Source organism: Rissa tridactyla, chromosome 2 (assembly GCF_028500815.1).
Source record: "Rissa tridactyla isolate bRisTri1 chromosome 2, bRisTri1.patW.cur.20221130, whole genome shotgun sequence".
Taxonomy (NCBI): domain Eukaryota; kingdom Metazoa; phylum Chordata; class Aves; order Charadriiformes; family Laridae; genus Rissa; species Rissa tridactyla.
In genome coordinates, this window is record NC_071467.1 from 81,452,308 (window position 1) to 81,475,296 (window position 22,989).

The 22,989-nt window shown below is 42.6% G+C and overlaps 1 protein-coding gene across 1 annotated transcript in view; it reads left to right on the forward strand.

Annotated features, from left to right (window-relative positions):
* The window catches only part of FBXL7 (F-box and leucine rich repeat protein 7), a 201,025-nt gene extending 178,250 nt beyond the window's left edge, over positions 1–22,775 (forward strand). Inside the window, exons 3-4 of the mRNA XM_054190801.1 lie at positions 10,699–11,310; positions 18,801–22,775. Of these exons, the coding sequence (XP_054046776.1) occupies positions 10,699–11,310; positions 18,801–19,537 (1,349 nt within the window). The 3' untranslated portion in view covers positions 19,538–22,775. The remainder of the gene's footprint in view (positions 1–10,698; positions 11,311–18,800) is intronic.
* The last annotated feature ends 214 nt before the right edge of the window (positions 22,776–22,989 follow it).

The window sequence follows — 22,989 nt, forward strand, 5'->3', positions numbered from 1 at the left end:
TCAGGTAGTTGTAGAGGGTGATGAGGTCTCCCCTCAGCCTCCTCTTCTCCAGGCTAAACAACCCCAGCTCCCTCAGTCGTTCTTCATAAGGTTTGTCCTCCAGACCCCTCACCAGCTTTGTAGCCCTTCTCTGGACATGCTCCAACACCTCAATGTCCCTCTTGTAGCGAGGGGCCCAAAACTGAACGCAGTAACGTGAAGTGTTTATTATGAAATTTTCACGTTTCTTATAACGTGAAGTGTTTATTATGAAAAATCTTTGGTTTATGTATCTTTTTTAGAGAGGTGTTGGATAAGTTAGACTGTGCTGGTGTTCTGGGTTTCTGCTTTGGAGACCTACGTTTCTTTTCTTTCATCCCCTCTAGAGGGTTCCTCTCACCCAGGTCCCAAAGGTGATTCATTGAGAAACTGGCTTTGGCCAACTCTTTGCGTATTTTATTACTTTTTTCTGTAAGCATAGTGGTAGCATTGTGGATTTGTAAGAAACATAAAAATGTGGATTAAGTGAATTTTCTACCATTCCTTCAAAAAGCCCTGAAGACCAGCTTTGCTTTTTCAGTTCGGCCATGTGTCAAAAGGGAGGAGGGATGCAACCCTAGAAATGAGGTATTTGCCTGCAAAACAAGAGAATGCTTGCCAGGATGCTAGCAGGTGCTTTTGAAGGAATCTCATTCCTAGAAAAGAAAATAAACTTTGGAAAATGAAGTGTAAATGGATCTGAGCTGATCGGGAGCAGGTGTTGCAGGTCAGCCTTCAGTTACGCTTTGCACAATTCTGCTGATTTTCTCTAATGGGTGGCTGTCCTACAGAGCCAGACATGGCTCTTGATGAAGTCCCTCCTGGTCTGCAAAAGCATTAGCCTGGGAACAAACGCTTCTACTGATTTGTAAAGTGGGGAAAACTACCACCTTGGGGTAATTCTCCCATAGGATTGAAAAGAGCTCACTCACCTCAGTCACCCTGGAGTGAGCAATGACATGGTAACTAATTGAGCAGTTTTTACAGAAGAGGGTTCTGTTCTTTCTTCTATTGGTAGCATTTTTTGTTGTGGCTTTATTATCACTCCCTTACTGATAAATTAGCTGGTGGAGGGATATGTCACCTGCTTTGGCATACGACTCCTCAGGTGGGACACTGGATGGGCACTTGCAGGTATCTCACAGGATAATCCAGAAGAAGCTGGGCTGAGTTGGGATTGGCTTTACTTTGTCATTTGGTTTTGGGTGCGTTTTTTTGGTTTTTTTAATCTAGAGGCCTTTTCTTGTGCCGCGTACAACTCTGTCCCATAATTTGGAGGGTTGTTTCTTCCCAGATTATCAGCAAAGCCTATGTTTACAAAGCTTGACTTTATTTTAGGAAGGATATTTGGACTCTTTTACTGAGTTAATGAGTCTTTAGTATCTAAACTTGTGTTAAGAGCGGTGCGCAGCTCCATGGTTTTAAATCTCTTGCTACTGTTCCGACTTCTGTTCAGCCTGTTGCTTACCGTTTATTTCTCCAATATTGAAGGTCAAATCCTGGATCCCCTGTGAATTTGAAAGTCAATAATTTCTGAGAGTTGTGTGCTTTTAAAATGCCAGTATTTGATTGTGAAAAACAATGTTCTTTTTCACAAATAACTCACTATTGGTGAATATGCTGGAAACAGTCATTCTTGGGGGAATTATTTGTCTGCTGTAGAGTTTGCTACCAACTGGATGCAAGTCATCTTGATTACACAACAAAGTGATTATATTGTCAGCTTTCCCCAGAGGCAAGCATTCCTCTGCTCTGTATATTATTTTCCACTTAGAGCAACGCACATCTATCAGAACCACATTTCAGGGTTCTGTAGGTCCTCTTTGTTTTGATCCATGTGAACAACTGGGGATTTTGAAAATGTTTCCGTCCCACAAATTTATGTCCAGCAACTTATCTTCAAGTTTTATTATAATGTAAGCTGATTCGTCTTTTATTCCAAATTCTTCCATTTTTGAGAGATGAAATAGTGGAACAGCTACCCCTGACTGGAGCAGCTGACTGGGTTTCTGCATTTTGAAGTTGGGAGCCATTAGGCGTTTGTTCCAGTTTTCTATACAAATTGCAAAGATAAGATACATTTGCATCAACACAAACTTCATGTCAGCATATCATTTGAAGACAGAGTAGGATCTGTTTGCCCCAGCTCAGTGTCACTCTAAGCGACTGGTTCTGGCCACGTATTTATGGCTTAAGAGACAGTATTAAGCAACGTGTACTCATTTTACCTGTATTTATGTAAAGTGGGTTTTAAATGAAAAATTAAGATCAATACATAAAAAAGTGGAACACAGGAATGTAAATGTTGCGTAGTCAGGCAGGAAAATGGTTTACCTGACAAAATTTTGACCTTGAAGTAAATCAGAGTAACTCACAGAAAGGGCAGAACATAGTTGTAACCCTGTTTCATCGACCCAAGTTGTTCTCTGGATGAATTGAGAAGGTGTTTTGTATTCACCAGGATGGAGTTCCTGTAAGACTTTCTAACAGCTCGTCAGGTGGAGAGAGAGAGAGAGATGATGGGAGGCTTTTTAGTATGACTTTGAAATTAAGCAAGCTTGCTATCTTTTTGTTCTCTTATTTATCTTAAACCTTTATACAGAAGTATATAGAAGACACTTATATATAAGCATTTTGTAAATGCTTATTTTCATTTTAACCACAGGTGGTTTGCAGATTTCAAAGCAATGCATTGAACAGCAAAGGACTGGATCCCCTGAGGTGGGATAATCCTGAAAATGGGGGACAATGAAATGCAATGTGTCCATTTCATTGATAATCCAGTCCTGAGAACCCAGCAGGGCACAGGATGCCCCTCCTCTACATGGTTACGGGTTGGTTGGGAGGTGGCAACTCAGGGTTTAGAGGAGGTGGACAGGGGGTTCCTCACTGACCAGTGGATTCCTCACTGACCAGTGGGTTCATCTACACTAGCATTTTTGTTGAGGTCTGAAGCTCACTTTTGAAATGACTCTCCCCTAATTCCTTGCTTACCATGCTTTCGTAACCACCACAAGGTGTATGAACGCAATTACTTTCAGGTGAAACTGTATGTTCTGGCAGGACACCTAAAGCACCAGAGGCAACCCCTAGTGAGCATTCAGGTTTCGGGATGAAATTAGATGTTGTCCGAAAGCTAACATCCATTTCCCAGGCCTGTGGATGTCAGCTTCTCAGCAGTAACAGTTTTGGTCCACAGATCTCTTTCTGGGCTGCTAATACAGACATAAACTAGCTTAGCTGGAGGAGCTCCCTGTCATACCGCAAGGAGTTGGGAGAGCATCTGACCTGAAGGGGTTTAAGAAGAGCTTGTACTTAAGCATGTATGGAATTCATTTTGGGGTTAGATATTTACTGAACATGGAAAAAATGCACCATCCCATCTATCTCTATGTAATTTCCCAGCAATGATGCATTGGCAAACCCTTTTCTGAGCACTGACGTGCTAGTATCATTAGTGGTACTGAAGGCAAAATTAAGATGCTCTGACTTCATAAATTAATAGGTTGATTACTTTTTTCTTTTTTTCCCCTCAGTCTTTTTATTTTTATCTCTGTTCAAAAATACGGGGATAAAAATTAATTCTTGCCAAGTGGCAGGGGACAAAGTCAGTAGGGCGAAAATTAGTTCCAGCTTTTGACAAATACATTGTAAGAAAGAATTATTTGCTTAATAAAACTATAATAATTACTTCACTTGCAGTGCTGTTTGACTTTAAGCATCTAGTGTGACTATGCCAGGAATGCAAGATCAGGTCTCCAAATGTATGTGGAGGAGTTTATAGACTAAAGAAAAGTGGAGCTCAACATCACAGGGAAGTTACACCAGTATAATCCAAGGTGTAAAATGTCACACAGAAACTACTATGAAATGGCTTCAGATTTAAGTTAACACAGCCCTCTTCCACATGGTCTTGTAACAAAGTCTCTAGTCTTGTACAACAGGTACAGTTTCTTATTACATTCTATGGGAGGTTTTTAAAAACTATAAAAGGTTATTTTAAGTTCTGTGGAACCGTTCCTTCCAAGAGCATGTGGGTGTGATTACTTCATGAGCTCTGAGGCTGCTCATTCTTAGACTGAAAAATTGAGCTTTGTCACAGGTCTTTGCTCTCAAAAAGAGAGTTGAACAACCTACAAGATCTCACAGGCTAAGAAATGTTTTCATCTTTGCAGAAGTGTTTTTGTTCCCTTGACCTTACTCTTCTTAAGTTTTCAATCTGATTTTCTGTGTTGATAAGAATAAATTGCCTGGTGAGAGGGAAAGAGTAGCTGTAACCTATTTTAGGTTTATTTAGACTTTTGCATGTCTGTGTTGGAAACAAGCTGGTGAAATACAGACTAAATGAAATCATCATAAGGCAGCCACTGACGAGTATAGTATATTGCATAGTTATCACTGGATATTTGTCAATTATGATGGTGCTTCAAGAAGGGCCCTTTAGCAATCTGCCCTGCTGTACCGTACGGTATTTGTTATCAGGTTGCTAAATGTTTGCATCCTTCTGCAGAAGCTGTCTGTTTGAATTGAACTGAGACATAAAACTACCAATATACAGAGGAATGGGCTAAAATTTATGATACCGGACCTGCAGTATATTTGGAAAACTGAAAATGAGGGCAATTTGAGAAGGTTGCTCAGTACTCAAAATGCTCTTGAAAAAGTAGAAGATTAAGGAGAGAGAAAACGTACTACTCTCTAAGGAGACAGGTGTGGGGAAGATGAATAGATATATAAACATGGATGAAGAAAATAAATGACTAGGCAGCTGTATGGCACGTGGGAATCTGGGCAATATGCTGAATCACATACTGAATGCATCATCCTTCTGAGACTGTTGAAATCTGGAAGGTTGGCAATGGAGTTTCCATGAAATATAGGTGGGAAGGACTCCACTTTAGCCACTGCTGGTGAGGCGGGGTAGTGTGCGGTGCTTAGTTTGGGGTGTAGTGCTTTAAGAGAAATACATGCAGGTTGGAGAAAATCTATAGGAGAAACTAGGAGAAACTGTGAATATTAGTAATGTGACTTGGAAGAAAGGGCTGAAGTTTGAGCAAATGCATGTGAGAAATCCTTGCAGGAAGAGTGGAGACCTCTCATTCTTCACAATCACTAGGAGAGGGGCAAGAAACAGCTTCTTGTATGAATTGGGTAAAAGGAAAAACTTAGAAACTTGATATGGTGACAACACTGGAACAGGCACCTCAGTGAGCTGAGTAATAGCTGTCCCTGGAAATTAAGAACAGGGCAGACATGCACATCGGAGATGGTTTAAGTGTACTTGGTGTACTTGGAGAGAGACGAGAGAGCTCATCCAACTCCATTTCTCATTCTGTACATTCTTGGTTGTAAAAGGCTGCAAAATCACATAGGTATCTCTGCCGAGCAACCCTTTCCCTCTGGCATACTTGACTGCTGCTGCCCTGCACAAGTTAGCACGATGAGTTTTGTTCCAGTTGCCTCTTCATTGTCACGGGCTCTCTGACTCCTCCCAGCCTTCTGGAGCTGGGAGGAACCAAGGTCAGTTGAGTAACAGCATGAGCAAAACGCCTGAGGATGTCTGCGATGTGGAGGACGCTCTTTTGTAGGTATCACTTCTTCTGGAACTTTGTCCATGCCCAGGTCCTCAGAAAGCAAATGGCCCTGCCTGCTGTCCTAGCTAACTGCTCTTCCTAATGTCCTCTAAGGGCACACAGCCATATTTGACGTCTGTCCGTCAAATTTACAAGTCTCTCCTTGAATCAGCCCACAATGTTCCCCCTGTAGAAGAAGCCTGTCAGCTGCTTCTGTTCCCCTTTGCACCATAGACTGTAGCTGCTACAACCATTAAGCTCCCACTTTCCACAGCCTCTGTAAAAGCAGTACTTCCTTGGCATGCACGAAGTTGATTGTATCGTGCTAAAAATGTGAATTCTATACCCACATTGCACTTAGAAAAGATGTAATATCTATGTAACACTGTTATTGATGAAGAGATGCTAAGTGAGGTTTCTGTACTATGTGTAAATGCTTCTTGCACACAGTATTTTGCATCTGATGTTTTGACAAGAATGCCAGTTTCTTTTTATTTTTATCAGCTGTACAGACTTTCCAGAGCCTGGTTTCAGTGCTCGTTTAATTCTTGCCTTAATTCTGCTAAAAACCTCGGTGGTGACAGCGGATCAACACGAAGGATCCTGTTTAGTTGTCAGATAAGAATCTGAAGTTTGACTGATATTTACCAAAATTTTTATTTTAACTTTGTTAACTTGAGGAGCTCGGTACAGGATTCACTTTAAAAAGGGGATGCCCACAATACCATAGTGGAAGGTGTGGTTGAATGGAGTTGCGCTTTAAGCATGGAAAATGGTTCAATCTTAAAAAGTCCATGCTGGGATCTGGACATGAAGTATCTCATGTTAGAGTGCGTTGCTGGACTAATGAAAATACAAGATTCTTCTCTCTCTCTGGTTCTGAAATCGGAGACTGCATTGTTGTTGTCAATGCCAGAAGGAACAGAGACTAGATCTTGATTTAAATCATATATATTTAAAGGCTCTTTTTCCCCAGATGTATGTATTAATTGGGAAACAAGCAGGAAGGGGGGGGGAAGGGGGGAATCCTTTGAAATAAACCAGATTCCTAATGGAATAAGAAAACTCCCTCCAGTGCATTTTCTCCCTCTGTGTCAGCTTTTATGGTTCTGTTTCTGGCACGCATCTTTTGAGATTTCTTTAAAGATTGTTAAGAAATATTCTCTTACATCAACAAACAATTTTCAGAGCCCAAGTGAAGCTTTAATAAAAAGCATCTTTCACAGAAGATTGGTGACTGGGGAGGGAGAGGGGCAAAAGAGGTTGTGGGGAGGGAAGCACAGGGCTGCTTTGTACTTTGTTTTTTACTTACTAAGGTCACCAAAACGTTAAGCTGCATTTCGGGCTTGTAAACAATTAGGTTTTTTCAGGAAAATAAACCCTTGTATAGGGCACGTGTGTGGAAAGATGTGTATTGAGAACTGCAATCAGTAAGTTCATTTGCACGTGCAGGGCTGCATTTATTAATGTCACACTGTCATTAAGTTTCCCTGTCTCAGACTGACTCAGACGGTTGTCTAGCACTCAGTAAATGGTGAAGAGCAAAATCTGAAGGAAGCCCTTAGAGGTTCAGATAGTGCTATAGGAAGCCCCTCCCAACAATACTTGAAAAGTCTGGAAAATGTACAGTAGACCAAGTGTTTTGCTGAAGCTTTAAATGCTAGCAAAAAGCTTTCCAAGTTTTTACTGGCAAAAAGCTCCTGGACTCACCTGCTATTTTTTTCTTTCCCCCTTAGGGGTGTACAACGAACAGTAAGCAGGAATACCTCTGTACAGAGTTCAGCTCAGCTACCAGCAAAATTCCTGTCTCTGAGCATATTGCATTATGGGCTTAGCAGACCAACAATGCTCTCTCGACCCTCTTGTTGAAACTTAATGACAACACTACAGTCTTTTTCCAAAATACTTTGCGGTGGGGAGACGGGGTGCACGCGTATGTATGTGTATGCGTCTGTCTGGAAGTCCATGCCCCGAAGGTGGAGGGAGCAAGTTTCACATGACGCACCTTCAGGATGGAAGGTAAAGGAAATATAGCATGCACATCTGGAACTGCTATACTAACGAGAGAATTAAGAGAGCACGAAGCAAGCACGGAGCATACCCATAAAACAGAAGGTCAAACCTTTTTTAGCTCCAGGTCTAAGTTAAAAAACACCTTTTGGTAATTCATTACGCATGCAGAATGTCTAAGGTATTGATTATTCACAGTGTGCCCAGGAGTGATGAAGGAATGCCATTTTTGATCCAAAAGGAGTGGAGATTAGCCATATTAGCTTGGTGTTTTGATCACCAGGGAAGGGGGGAGAGAATTAAACCCTTTCCGTACTTACACACGAATGGAGAGTAGAGAAGGATGCAGACATTTTTAGGTGTTTTCTACGATAACTGACAAAAAAATCTGTGTTTTCAAAATATGCTGGGAGACTGTTTTATAAGAGATAAGCACTCACACAGTACTAAAAATTGTTTATAGCAGATGTTAAAAAACAAAGCCGTTTGCTTTTGATTTTAGTTCCATCTATTTTGTGGTGTAGAAACAAGTGTTTGTGCTGTGGGTTTTATTTATATCATTTTGTTTTCCCTTTTTGTGCTGGTTTGTGTAGAAAAAAAAACAAACAACAACTACCAACCAAACAAAAAGCCCAAAGCAAATGAAAAAGCAGAAGGAACGGAGAGGAATTCACAGTGCCAAATACATGTAGTAGTGAAAGATACACCCAACACTTGAAAAAATGTGTGTTCTTTTATATTAGAGGCATCGTCTTAAAATCTCAAGAAAAGAGCAAAAAGTAAAGGCTCCAAGTCTGACACATCTTCTGCACATGTTTAACTTCAGGCATTGTCATTGGTTTTGGTGGTAATGTGAGGGAGGTCAAACATATGGTAAATCCTTGCGAAAATTAATCTAGGGGACTGTTGCCTAAGTGGTCTGCAGAGTCAGTGCTTGTCTGCAGGAGCCTGGCTGCTGCTGGTGTTTTGGTTTATTTCTCTCCAGCTGTAAATCTCATTTTTTTTAAAATACTGGAGTATATCAGACGCTTTCCAAATAACACTCCTCGATGCAATTATTTGCAATAGCTGCCAGGGGGGGATTGGGAGGTCTCGAAGGGGAGCAGAGTGTCTGCAAAACCCACTCTGCATTAAGATATGGTTCTTGCTCAAAAATCCACAAATCCTTGGGTTAGATCCACGTAGCCATGGCATAGACTTAGTAGTCTTGAAGAAAGTGTTTTCCCTGCAAATGTTTTTCACTCGCTGAAATACTGAGCTTCTGTGAAAGTAAAAGAAGATAGAGAAAGAAAGCAGGAAAGAGCTGGGTAGCGTAGATTTTTCCTTCACAGCGTGAAATGATGATTTTGATCTCTTTTCAACTGAACTAGGTGATCTTGGACAAGTTGCTGGACTTTGTGTCTTGGGTTCTTCAGCTAAATAGTTGTGCCTCTCTCCCTTGCAGACAGGCTGTGAAAATGGAGGCCTGCGGTTGCTACTGTTGTAGCTAGTGAGATCAGAGCATGTCCGTGCTGGGCTGAGTAAAAGCTTGATGGGGAAATTCACATGTAACACGCTGATCAAATTCATCTGAAATTTAATTTAAATGAATTTAAAATTAATTTAAAATCTCTGCCTAAACCCAGATTTATTGAATGCATTTCCAACTGTACCTTGCTTAGTCTGTATCTATGCTGTCACAGTCACAGAGCTGTAGAGTCAGTGTTACTTAAGGAGATGGCTTTGCACCTTCCCTGAAATGTCTGAACCCTGAAGTGATAGCAGAAAGTGTGACATGGAGGAAAGCTTGGTTCTCTAAAACCACTGTTCTTACTCCATTTGTGATATTTGTTATTCTACTGGGCACTAAATTGTGGTTCTTGTATTCATCTTTTGATGATACTTTCCTTCATAAAGAATTTCTGTTGAAATCGGTACTGAGAGGTCGGAGACGGAAAGAGTGTGCTCAGCAGTAACATTCATCTCTCATACATTGATTGCATCTTGTGAAACGTACTGCTGAAATATCTCAGGGTCTCCAAATGTATTGCCCATGGCATTTGCTTGTCTATCAAAATTATATCCTAGTTGTCTTCCAGTCTTTTACTTGATTTGATTGGAGAGCTGGGAGCAGGAGTGGAAATGACTAGCTAGCTGTGTCTTTACAGAGGGAAAACAGTTGAAATAATCTTACAGCAAAGGCAACCTTTCTTAGTAGCAGAGGCCCTCTATTTTTGTGCCTGCTTTTTGCCAGTAATGTGAAATAAAGAAGGTAAAGAAGCAGCAAATTGGTTTGTGGGGTTTTTTTTTAGGTTGACTGCTTCTAGTGTGACAACACTAGCAAAAAGATTGTGTAAATGTTGTGCAACAGCTCTGTAACCAGTTTCCAGGCATGCTGTTTCTTCACCACTTGCTTTTCTGTGCCTGTTTTTTCAAATCAAACTGAAGTTCACTTTAGTCCATTGGAAAGGAGTGCTTTCTACGTGTGCATGATGGGGACAGCCAAACCCCCTTCAAGAACTAGTCACTGGGCTCTTGGTTAAACTGTTGAGTTCCAGTTTGCATGAATGAAAAATCAACTTTTTTAATGACACAATGAAAATAAGTGTATGGGGTTGTGCTTTTCCATCTGCCCAGGTCCAGTGAATGAAGTGGTGTTTGCCTTGTGATCTCTTCTTTGGCCTCCCACTGAACAGCTGAAGGATTTGAGAGGCAAAGGACCACAGTATTGCTCCCCTAACAGCTCACAGCTGCATAGGTAGTGCCAAAGTTATTGGCGGTTACTCTCTGTTGAAAAAGCCTCTAACTCAAATGTACTTATTTCTTGCAGTATTTAGTCAAGACTATAAAGAATTAAAATCCCTGGACTTCCACTGCTGTCTCCTCTTCATTACAGGGCTCAGACCCATAATCCCTCCTTTGCTAGCATAGATGAACAGAGTATAATCTAAGATAGGTTTTAGAATATGTGTTTCCTCAGTCTCACTGGTAAAAATGACTGCTTAACCTGCCCCAAACCCTGAAGCTTATTGTGCTATAGGGCTAGTAGGGTGCTGTGCTGCTGAGAGAGCTTTGTATCCACCCACCACTTACTGAAATTGTGCATTTTGTTTTCCAGACTCCGACCTGAGCATGCGGACGCTCAGCACGCCCAGTCCAGCATTAATATTTCCACCGAATTCCCCTGGCTTCCAGAATGGCAGAGGGTCGTCGACGTCTTCATCCTCAGTCACTGGGGAAACTGTTGCCATGGTCCATTCGCCACCTCCAACCCGTCTCACTCATCCTCTCATCCGGCTGGCGTCCAAGCACCAGAAGGAACAGGCCAACATAGACCGGCTGCCTGACCACTCCATGATCCAGATATTCTCCTTCCTGCCCACCAACCAGCTGTGCCGCTGCGCCCGTGTATGCCGCCGCTGGTATAACCTTGCCTGGGACCCCCGACTTTGGAGGACTATTCGCCTGACTGGCGAGACAATCAACGTAGACAGGGCTCTTAAAGTGCTGACCCGAAGGCTTTGTCAGGATACACCCAACGTATGTCTCATGTTGGAGACGGTAATTGTTAGTGGCTGCAGGCGGCTCACAGACAGAGGACTCTACACCATTGCCCAGTGCTGTCCAGAACTGAGGAGGCTGGAGGTGTCTGGCTGTTACAATATCTCCAATGAGGCGGTCTTTGATGTCGTGTCACTGTGCCCAAACCTGGAACACCTGGATGTGTCAGGTAACAGGAAATATTTAAATATGGGTGTCTCTGAGTCTAGAAGCCTCATGCTTGTCAGACTCCTGGTCCCTGTCATGGTTTAACCCCAGCCAGCAACTAAGCACCACACAGCTGCTTGCTCCCTCCCCCACAGCGAGGAAGAGAATCAGAAGTGTAAAAGTGAGAAAACTCATGGGTTGAGATAAAGACAATTTAATAGGTAAAGTAAAAGCCACACACGCAAGCAAAGCAAAACAAGGATTTAATCACTACTTCCCATGGGCAGGCAGATGTTCAGCCATCTTCAGGAAAGCAGGGCTCCATGACACGTAACGGTTACTTGGGAAAACAAATGCCGTAACTCTGAATGTCCCCCCTTTCTCCTTCTTCCCCCAGCTTTTTTATTGCTGAGCATGACGTCACGTGGTATGTAATATCCCTTTGGTCAGTTGGGGTCAGCTGTCCCAGCTGTGTCCCCTCCCAATGTCTTCTGCACCCCCAACCTACTCACTAGTGGGGTGGTGCGAGAAGCAGAGAAAGCCTTGACTCTGTGTCAGCACTGCTCAGCAATAATGAAAACAGCCCTGTATTATCAACACTGTTTTCAGTACCAATCCAAAAAACAGCCCCATACTAGCTACTATGAAGAAAATTAACTCTAGTCCAGCCAAAACTAGCACATTCTCCACCCCTTATTTCATACTATTTACGTCATGCTCAGGTCTACCCTATCCACTACATCCGCATTAACCTCTACCCCCCTTCCCATCCTTTGATATAATACACAGATATCGTTCCCTTAGTCTATGGACAACCCTTGTAAAATGTCCACAAAATATCCAGAAATGCTCACAAAATCTCCATTGAGTTAATTTAGTCCATGACTTCGGGCTCCTTCTTTATGGCGGTCACTCAAGAGAGGAGAGGTGGTGTGTTGCGTGGAGTTACTGGTCACCAAAGCCAGCTCAGGTCGGGTCACTGCTGCACTGCACTGCTTCTTGTAAGGCTTGTCCTCCATTGGTTCAGGTGGTTCCTGCTATAATAATTCCTATAACATTCAACTCAAATCCAGGGCTACAACAATTTAAAGGTGTTTCCATTACAATCTCCACCCCTGGTCCCTTTGGACCAGGCCATAGGGTTTAACATTGCGATGAACTCCTCCCCTTGCCCCTGCTCTGGCTTGAACTTATCCACGGACTGCAGTCCCTTAGGGGTGTAGCTGCTCCAAGTGGAGCCTTATCTATGAGAGATAGTCTCGTCAGGGGTAGGGTATACCTGCTGTGGCATAGACTTATCCATAGCCATAATCGCTTTAAGGTGTATCTGTTCCAGCATGGCCTTTTCCATGGGTCACAATGCCTTCAGAGATACGCCTCCTCCAGCATGGCCTTACCCACAGCCACAGTCCCTTGCTCCAATGTGGCCTTACCCATGGCTGCAGTCCCTCCAGGCGGGGAGGTGATTTCCCTTTTTGTGTTGTCTTTTGAAGTAGGAATGCCAGTCTCCTAACACAGTACTGGTTAGACAGGCACTGCTAGAATCTCAATGCCCCAAATGCCAGCAGCACCTCTTGAGCAGCCAGGCCTCTTCTGATGGAGGCAAGCTAGCAGAGATGGCCCATTCAAATAGCACAAGGACTAGTTAGATATTTTTGCATGAAGCACCCTTACAAGGGACCACGTTGCAGTCAGTGGTATATCATATAGTGAAGGTTAGTTACTAGAGCAAAAATTTTTTTTATCTTTTATATATATATATATATTTCATTTATAAGTAGATGATATATATATATGTATATATATGTGTATATATATTTCTGTAATCTTATGAGTGACTTGAGGAGGAGCTCAGAATCAGGCTAGGCTTTTGTCTGGGTATAAATATCAACTGTCATCCCTAGTTAAACTTCAAGGTCCCCTTGTTTCCGTTGCTATTTTAACCAGACTTAGCTAGCTTGGACTTTTTTTTTTTCTTTTTTTTCTTTTTCTTTTTTTTTTTTTTAATAGTGTATGTATTTGCTTAGTGGCTTTCTGATTTTCATTTCACCCAGTTGCAATGTGTCACTGCAGCTGTTTAGATGAGCAAAATTGTTTTAGACAATTTTTCTCAGACCTGCTCATTACCCAAGATCAGCCACACAGAATTTCCTCTCTGCAAACAGGTTGGCGCTTAATTAAAAGGATGCAGCCAAGTAAAGCACTGAAGTAAATTTGATGTTGAATGCTTATTTTGTGATCTCACCTTGTTATTAGTCTAATGCTGATATTAATCAGCTGGACCAGGTTGGCCATTGCAGAGGCACTGATGGCTACACAACAAGCAGGACAAAGTGGGGAGAGGAAGCAATACTGTTGAGTCACTGGTACCTAGATAAACTGATTTTTCCAAGGCTGCCTATCTGGTGTACATTGATTTGGTTTCTTTTTCTTGCCTTTTATTTTTTTAACTGTTTTATCCAATCTTTAACCTAGTATTTCTTAGTATGGCAGAAAGTCATGGATGGCATCAAAACCAATAGCAACAAATCAGCATTATTCACTTTTTGTGATTACGGTCTGAAACCATGAGGTGATAAGGTTTCTCCATGGGAGTCCTGTCCCATGGAGTCTATTCACAAAGACCTTGCACATGAATTTCTTATTGTCAGTACATGCTGACATTAGCTCTGTATTGCTAACCACACATTCGGGTTGAAGCATCTCCAACACCAGGAGAAAATGTATATGCCTGTGGGATTTGGACCTAGAGCTATATAACACTTTGAAGGCTGCCTGTATCCCAGGTGTATTTATGCTTTTCTTACTACATCCTCTAGGATGGTATGAAGAGTTGAGTGGCTCGAGTATCCTGGGCCTGGAGAAACGGGAGAAGTAAAATCACTGAGCTGAGCGTGAACTGCCTTGGCACACCAGTTTGTTAGCTGACACACCGAGTGTACTTGGGGACTTTCCTTGTATGTGGCTTTGGTCCTTTTCATGCTTTGGTCTACAGCTTCTACTGATACAGACGAAAGGTGACTTTTCAAAAGCAGGGAAAATGAAAAGATGACACCGGGTCTGGAAATATGTCCTTTTCAGGTCTGTCTTCATTTATGGTTTTCCCAAGCTTGTTACTTTCAAACCTAGAAGCTGGTGTCTGTCCCTAAGAGCTCATCTGTTTTGTTTTTAATCGCACATTTTTTGAAGTTATCCTTTCTTTTTGGAGCAGGCAAGGGAAAATCCTGGTTTTGAACATTCACAGAAGTCAGGGTGTTTTGGTTCAGACTTGGCCTTTGCTGCATGTGCCTGCATACGTATTGAGGATAATTGATCTCTCGGGTCTTGTTTTGAGCACACTTTTTTAGTTCTGACATGGGTAATTTTGGAGGATGTTTCAGAAGCAGGATTCCATTTTACCCTCCTTCTGTCTGGCTGAAATAAAATATATTAAAATGTTTTTTACTTCATTTTTGTTGGACCCTGTTTTTTTTGAAGGGTTGCTGTGCAGTTTGTCAGGGTGTGTAATGATCACCTCTGAGTAACTTTATTCATGTATTTCACACACCATGCTGTACTTGGTGGCATGTGCGGAAGGAGGGGAAATGAAGCCACCTAAGCAAATTGAATGCTAACTGCTAATCTGGTAAGTAAATTGAACGCTAGGGCTAGAAGCTACCTCAATTCTAGCAATGCCCACAGTGGTGAATACAGCACAGCAAAGACCTCAAACGAAGACTGAGTCTGATCCACCTTCGTAGTATGTGTGCCAAGGATTGCATTCACCTCACATGATTTGGCTCCTATGGAGGCTGCTGCTTGTGTAGTGCAGACCTCATCCTTTAAAAGAACTCTATTATCCACAGGAACTAGTTTAATCCTGCCAGTTATGTCCCATTCATTTCTTCCTTGCTGGAAGGGCAGGACACCCCCTCTGTAAACACATCAGTCTTCAGTGAAGAACCGTTTCTCTTGGAGTCTTACCCAAGAGGCATCTCCACTCAGTACCAAATTCCAGAATTAGCAGGGAAGGGGCATCTTACAGCACCAGGAAAACGTACTTCCAGCAAGTATTCTTCCAGCAAGTGAAGAGAGGAAATAGATTTAGGGCAAAGTATAATTGATTCGGCGGACAACAGCTCAAGGACTGGAACAAGAGAAAGCCTTGGTTGCGCAAATGTTGGGCAGGTTCAAATTGTTTCTTAAAGCATCCCCTTGTTCCTTTTCTGTGGATGTTTCCTGTAGAAGTGGATTTTCTTGCTCTCATGCTTTCTTTCCTCTCTCCATTTTCTCAAACAGAAGGGGTGATTCCCGGACTTACAAACTAAACAGGAAAAGCAGTCCATACATCCGTAGCTGTAAGTCTTCCTCTTCAAAGGGCAGGGGCACAGATTTTCACCAGTCTGCACTGTGGTACAAAGGCAAATGCTGGAAGTATATGCTGAGCCCTGGCTCAGACTGTGCCACGAGTACTTACGCAGCCCTCTCTTATTGCCCTTTGGGTACTGGGTGTTTAAATAGAAGGTAAGACAGAGGAGTCCAGGAATTAAAAAACCCCCACAACTTATTTTCATATCTGAATGTCTTATGAAAAAAAATCCAGGAATAAGGTTTCAATCAGCAATTTTGATTGCTGTACAGACTCTCCCTGGACTTGTCTGAAATGAGGCTGCGCTCTAGATCCTTGGACAAATTCTGGGCTAAGTTCTTACACGAGAAGATCTTTTCTGTAATCAAGTCCAAGAAGTAGTTAGGAGGACAAGGCTTGCACCTACATCCACAAGCAATTCACAGGACTGAAGTGGTTCACTGGTTTGGTTTTATACTGAGCAAGAAAAGTTGGGTACATGTGCTGGAGGATAACGCTATACTTGTAGCTAGTTAATTAAAACCCAGTTCACAGTTGTACATCTAGTTGAATCCCTCTCCCTCTTGGATGGCTACTTGGCAGCAATAACATAGCAAAACCTTTAATGTCAAAACCAGACATTCATATTAACTTTCAGAGTTTTCCACAATGTAAGTTCTGTCACTCTCAGCATCCACTTTGTGGGCAGATCTGAGATATCTCTAGAAGTTGGTTGAGCTTGACTGCAAGTTATTATCTAACATGCTAGCCAACTTTTTTTTTTTTTAATCTGTTTGGAAGTTTCTCCTCTCTTTTAAAAATCAGTTATACTTACTTTATGGAAAATCCTGCTACAAGAGCTTTGTTTTTACATTTTTTATTATTTAGGACAGCAAAATTGTTACAGACCCAGGAACCTGTCATTTTGCCTAAAAATCAGTCAGTTCTATATCAACGTGAGCTTTTTTTCTGGTGAGACCATTTTAAATACCCTTCCCATGAAATATTTTACAGTGCAGCCAAAGTAACTAGACAAGACGATGCTTAGGTTGTCAAAACAGTGATCACACACTGATGTACAATGACTCCAACTCTGCTGTGAGACTTCTGACCCATTCACTTTCTAATTGCGGTCATTGAAGCATTCCCCCTTCGTGGATGCTCAGCAGACCGAACATTTTCCTCGGCCTTGTCGACTCTTCATTCTCACTTAGACAGATTTTAAAATTGAATTCTGGTCAGCATGTAAAATATCCAGACTGATTCTTTAATCCAGCAACCTCCTCAGACAAATGCAATAGCCAGAGCTACGTCAGGCACAGCAGAATGCTGCCTAGGTGCCAGCTTCTTCTGGGAAAGCCCAGCTCAAGGATGGGGACTTCTATGATGCATTTTGTGTCACCTACTTCAAGGAACGTATTAGAGGTGAAATTTTTACACCATTAGCATTGTACTGCTTCCCTTTAGAAAAATCATTTTGCATTATTGACCGTGTATGTAGTATTTATTTGAAGGCAAACGTATTTCCAAAGATTGCACCATAACAAAGCCGGATCTGCAATGCAGTCTGAAGAGGAGATAGCAGCATTCAGTTTTAAGAAGGTGTTGTTTGTTGAACGAAGTGCTTTGCTTCAAGGGCCCAGAGCTTCTGCATAACCTGTGGACAATTTGCCCATTTCATTGTGTGAGGCCTGTGGTAAAAATTGCATCTGTTCAAATAAATTTGAAGCTTAAATTAAAAATCCAGCTGCAGATTCAAATGATGACTGTAGAAATCTAATTTCAGGTGGCAAACTGTTTCAAGTCCATATCCCGTGCTCCTTGTAGCATTTGCATAAAACCATTGGATTATCTCAAGGGTTTTCCTTTTGGTTTTTAAGAACTGAAGCATATTCATACCTTCCACTAAGCCTCTGAATGAGAACCTGTTGTATGAAGCGGTATGGGTTTGGGTCATTCAAGTTTTCTCCTGCTCTTTACTTCCAGATTACAGGATTTGGGCAGCATTTCTGATACACAGAGCTCTAAGGTCATCAGCCTAAGTTTTCTGGCTTTTCGTGGGTCTCCTCATCTCCCCTTGCCAGTGTTTCAGCAATACAGAAAAGCTCCTTTTATCACTACCTGAGGGGAGGTCTTTAGGCATAAGCTGCAGGATTTGTCTGAGTAGACATTTACGGCTAAAACTGTTGAGCCTTGATCACTAACAGGTAGACCCTGCCTTCTTCCTTGCAGCTGTTTCTAGCTATGCTAATGCAATGTGCCCAGCTGAACTTGGCACAGATAAGAATTTCCCTTCAGGAGCCTGAAACTGCCAGTTTGCAGTGCAGCAGAAACACCACTTTCCAAAAAAAGCTTTCATTCATCACCAGGCAGAGAGTGGAGGTGAAAAATGGGGGAAGTGCGTGAGCGTGTTTTTCCCTTTAATCTAGCTCTTTATCTTTCCTTGCAAGGTCTGGTGTTTCTCTTCTAACCTAGTTACCTCCATTCATGGCCAGACTTTTCTCGCTTGAAGCAGTCCTTTTCTGCGTTTGTCCATGTCCTCTCGTGCCCTTACCAGTCTGTTGGCTCCTGCTGACTCTCCCCATTCTCCCTAGGATGCCCGAATCTCCACCCTTCTGCAAGCACTTAGTCTTGCCATAGTTTCGCATGCTTCCCACATTGTAGGCTTGGGGCTGGATTCACATCTGTTCCTCAAATGCTTTTTGGAGGGAGGGTGGGGTTTGTCTTTTTTATAATGGGGTTGGATGGTGAAAGAGCCTCTGATGTTGCTTTACAAACTCAGCCAGTCAGCAATGAGACTGCCTCTGATCAAAAAGCTGCGTTGGTTGTCATGTAGTATCATTTTCTCAAATTGTTGCTGGGTTTATGTTGCAGTAACAGATCATAGACTGTCCCTAGGTAAACCTAGGACCATCGTTTTACATTCGGGATGTGAACAAAATTGGTCTGTCGCTTTGCTGGTGCTCAAAATCCCAAAGCAAACTCACTATGAAATAACAGAGTTTGTTATTTCCTCTGGTGTGGAGACACATCGCAGAAAACCCAGGCTAGTTAGGATGATTCTGCTCTTGCAACGTGAAGACATCTTCATGACATCCAGCATGCAATTTCATGCCCACCTTCCTGGTCTTGCCATGTGATCTGTTTTTACTGCTTGCTTAAATTTGCTGTGTTTTTCCACTTAGGCTGCTCCAAAGTAACATGCATCAGTTTGACTCGCGAAGCCTCCATCAAGCTGTCTCCCTTACACGGGAAACAAATCTCCATTCGCTACTTGGACATGACAGACTGCTTCGTCCTGGAGGATGAAGGACTGCACACCATCGCCGCTCACTGCACTCAACTGACCCACCTGTACCTGCGCCGCTGCGTCCGCATCACCGACGAGGGTCTCCGCTACCTGATGATTTACTGCACGTCCATTAAGGAACTGAGCGTGAGCGACTGTCGGTTTGTCAGTGACTTCGGCATGCGGGAGATTGCCAAACTGGAGTCGCGCCTCCGATACCTTAGCATCGCTCACTGCGGCCGGATCACAGACGTGGGCATCCGTTACATTGCCAAATACTGCAGCAAGCTGCGCTACCTCAACGCGCGGGGCTGCGAGGGCATCACGGACCACGGTGTGGAGTACCTCGCCAAAAATTGCACAAAACTCAAATCGCTAGATATTGGCAAGTGCCCTCTGGTCTCAGACACCGGCCTGGAGTTTCTAGCCCTCAACTGCTTCAACCTGAAGCGCCTGAGCCTGAAATCATGTGAGAGCATCACTGGGCAGGGCCTGCAGATTGTAGCTGCCAACTGTTTTGACCTGCAGATGTTGAATGTGCAGGACTGCGATGTCTCTGTGGATGCTCTGCGATTTGTTAAACGACATTGCAAGCGCTGTATTATAGAGCACACCAACCCTGCCTTCTTCTGAAAGGACACCCCCACCTGTCGTTACAATGCAGTATTAAAAACACTGTTGTATAAACACACACTCCCATATTCAGTAATGCTGTCTTTTCTATAGCTCACGGGAGTCAGCTTTTCTTGTATGTTGTGGGTGAGGGGGGAGGTTCTAGAGGACTATTTTGTTTGCTTTTTGTATGATCACTTTTTAAGGTGCGGTGGGTCTCCATGGAGAGGCTGCCTTAATGCAAAAGCAATGAGTGCTCAGCATCCCTAGTGGGATGCCATTTCCCTAACAGCCGTGATCTTGTCCCAGGCTACAGTAGCTACCTCCAAAGGAAATAGCACATAATCCCTCCTTTGGAAACGCTACTAAGCTGTGTCAAATACATCTGAATTCCAGCTGTGCTCATGAAGCTGACTATGCAATATGTGTCTGTGTTCCCCAACTTCTTCCAAGACGGCTGATAAAGCATCCCCTTGTCTCCAAGTAGTTTCTCTTTGGTAGTCGTCCATTATAATCCCTCAGGAAATACTGGGTAATGTCCTTAAACATACTTGATTGATGCAGAACAAGATCTGCTGGCCATTGCCACGCACTCTGCTGAGTGAATCTGGAGATTGTGCCCATGCATGGATTCTCCTGGAAAGCCCACCTCCGGGTCACTCGTGCATCATCACTACTTGCCTTCATTTCTAAATGTGCTCTCTCCTGCATGTGTTGTACCACTCTCTGGTAGCAGATAGGGACTTCTGGGTCTGATAAGCAGTGACATATTCACCCGAGTGAAGGAAAACAGGTGAGATATCGGTGGCCTGGCAAAGGGAAAAGCCAACAAATCAGCCTGAGAAGCTGCTGTAATTCTGCAACAAGCTGACATAGCACTGTAGTACACCCGGGACTCTCTCAAGCATTGTGGAGCAGCTTGCGCAGGGCAGTCCCAAATGCTGCGCTGCGCTGCTGTCACCAGAAAGTCTGTCTTTGTTCCTTCACTGTATGTCTTCAGCAGCCGTGTCACCATTGCAGTTGACACTCCCTGAGCAAACCAGGCACGTGCATTGAGGTAAATCCAATATGTGCCTTAATACACGTAGAAACCAAACCCTTCTCTGTGGCCTTCCAGTTCAAAGGGTAGACGGCTGATCTTGAGACTTCAAAGATGTTAGCCTGATGTTAGATAACACCCCTGGGAACAGAGGGGTTTAGAGTGTTATTCACATTAGGTTTAGGTTTTGTGAAACCTTGTCTGTGTGTGTTCCCTTTGGCTGGAGAAACAGCTGCTGTTCAACAAGGAATTAAAACGCCAGCGTTGCCCTGCGACACCGGGAGCCCCTTGTATTCTCATGGTCACTCTTGGTCATGCAAGAGCAAGAGTGGTTTGGTGGTTCCCCCATCTCATTGCCTCCTTCCCCAGAGCGTGTGGTCATTCCATGGTTACTCTCTTCACAGTTTTCTGGCAGCCATTTCTCTGCGTTTTCACATGTAATGCTCAGATCTGAAAGCCAGACACATTAGGGGCGATGATATTTTCAGGCAGCCCCCCTGCGCCTGACTGACAGGTGAATTCATACATTCAGCTCAAACGCTATAAATGTCTCGGTAGAGAACATAAGGGAAGCACCGTGTCTGGTTTTCATAAGCAGTAGTTCCATCATCTCCAGACAACACTAATAAAATCATTGATATGAAGTGAAAATCCATACGCTCGAGAAAAATACATAACTGCTGAGGAAATACTTTTAGCAGTGCTCTCTCAAATTACAAAAAAGCAATGGTTTGGGCATGTCCCTGCAGAGGGAACTTGTCCTGCTGCTGCAAAAAGTCCTGTAACTTATGTATGTTCCTCTTAACATACAGGATGTCATCAGCTCTGATTTATAAATCAGATTGTACTAAAGCAAAGAGGGACATGGAAAATTAATTTGTCATTGCTACTATTACTGGTCAGTGACTAATAGGGGGTGGTACCATCCTTTGGCCAGTTAATATCGCTTTGGTTTTCCTTTCTGTAGTTTTAAAATTAGAGATTTCTTCTCCAACAAGTAGTACAGTATATTCTACCCGAGCCAGCTATACTCTCTGTTTATCCTTTATCTCAAAATGGCCCAGAGGATGTTAAGCCCGTTCCTGAGGATGGTGGGATTTTGAGCCATTTGCACTCATGAAATATAAGGCCTCATTAGTAACGTTTAACTGTTTATTAAAAAAAAAAAAAAAAAAGCTACTTTTCTGGCTATGCTAAATTGAGTGAATAGTGCTACATGGTTTTTAAGGTTTCTAATGTTTAAATTGGCCTGTACTGTACAAATCTCACTATAAAGCCTTAATTTGCTACCAAGAAATAAAGCAGTATATTGGTAACTGATAAGCGTGCATCGTCATTTGCACTAGTGGATTAACGTCTGGTGAAAAAGAAAAGATTAAATACTTGTAAAGCTTCCTTTGAAAGGTAGGTAGGTGAACGAGCACATCAGGTAGGTGGATGACTATATTAAAAAAGGAAAAAAAAATATTTGTTATAGATTATGACCTTGCCTATCTGTCTCTTTAAAATTTGATTTTCCTCATGTGGTTCTTCTTGACCCTGAAACATAATAGTAACTGGAAGTGTAAGTAAAGCTAAAAATAGTATATAAAAAGCACATGTATAAAAAGTTCAGGAGGGCCTCTGCATTGGTTTAAAGGCAAGTTAACATATTTGATGTGAAAAGTAAAATGGAATGACTGAAAGGGTAGAGCATTTACTAGTGCAGCATTGCCTTCTAAATGCTCTAAAAAACCCACTCTGGGGGGCACTAGTGGAAAATGAATAAAGGTAATTTTTCTAAGCCAAACATTTTTAAGTGTATAGTCTTACACGATCTGAGTTGTCACTCTGAGACTGCTACTTATTTCAAGAAAATTTGAATTTAACTTACTGATACAGCTTGCCTGCTTTGACTTTTAACCTTTTTCCTATGTCTACTTGCAAAATGGCACGACCAGAAAAGAAACTGAAATGGTGCGTGTGGAGCTGAGTTTGCTGGAAAGGTTGCAGCACATAAGTGTTGTGTTTTCATTCAAGTTTGGGGTTGCGAAGGCTTTAAATTTCCTGAGTGAAAACATTCTTGATTCTTGAACTATAGAATTCAGGCTCAGGCACTGAGGCTTCTTCTGCTCTGCAATAGCATGTGGTGATCTCATCAAAGCAAGCAGTGATAAATCGCATCAGTCAGGCTGGCATGTTGTTTATGCTTTGGAATAACTTCTGTCCTGTAGAGAGAGGTCTCTTAGAAAAGGCACCTCTCAACTACCATGCGCTGTGATTACAGCCAAAAGCTCTGTATCTAGGTACTCATCCTTCTTATTCCCTTGGCTTTCGTAAAAAGGGAACTGTATTTCTCCTGTTAGCAGCACGAGATCGATGGGAAGTGCAACGCTTCCTGCCTTTTTGAGCTGTGCTTGTCTGGCTTCCTACAAAATGCGAAACAGCTTCTGGT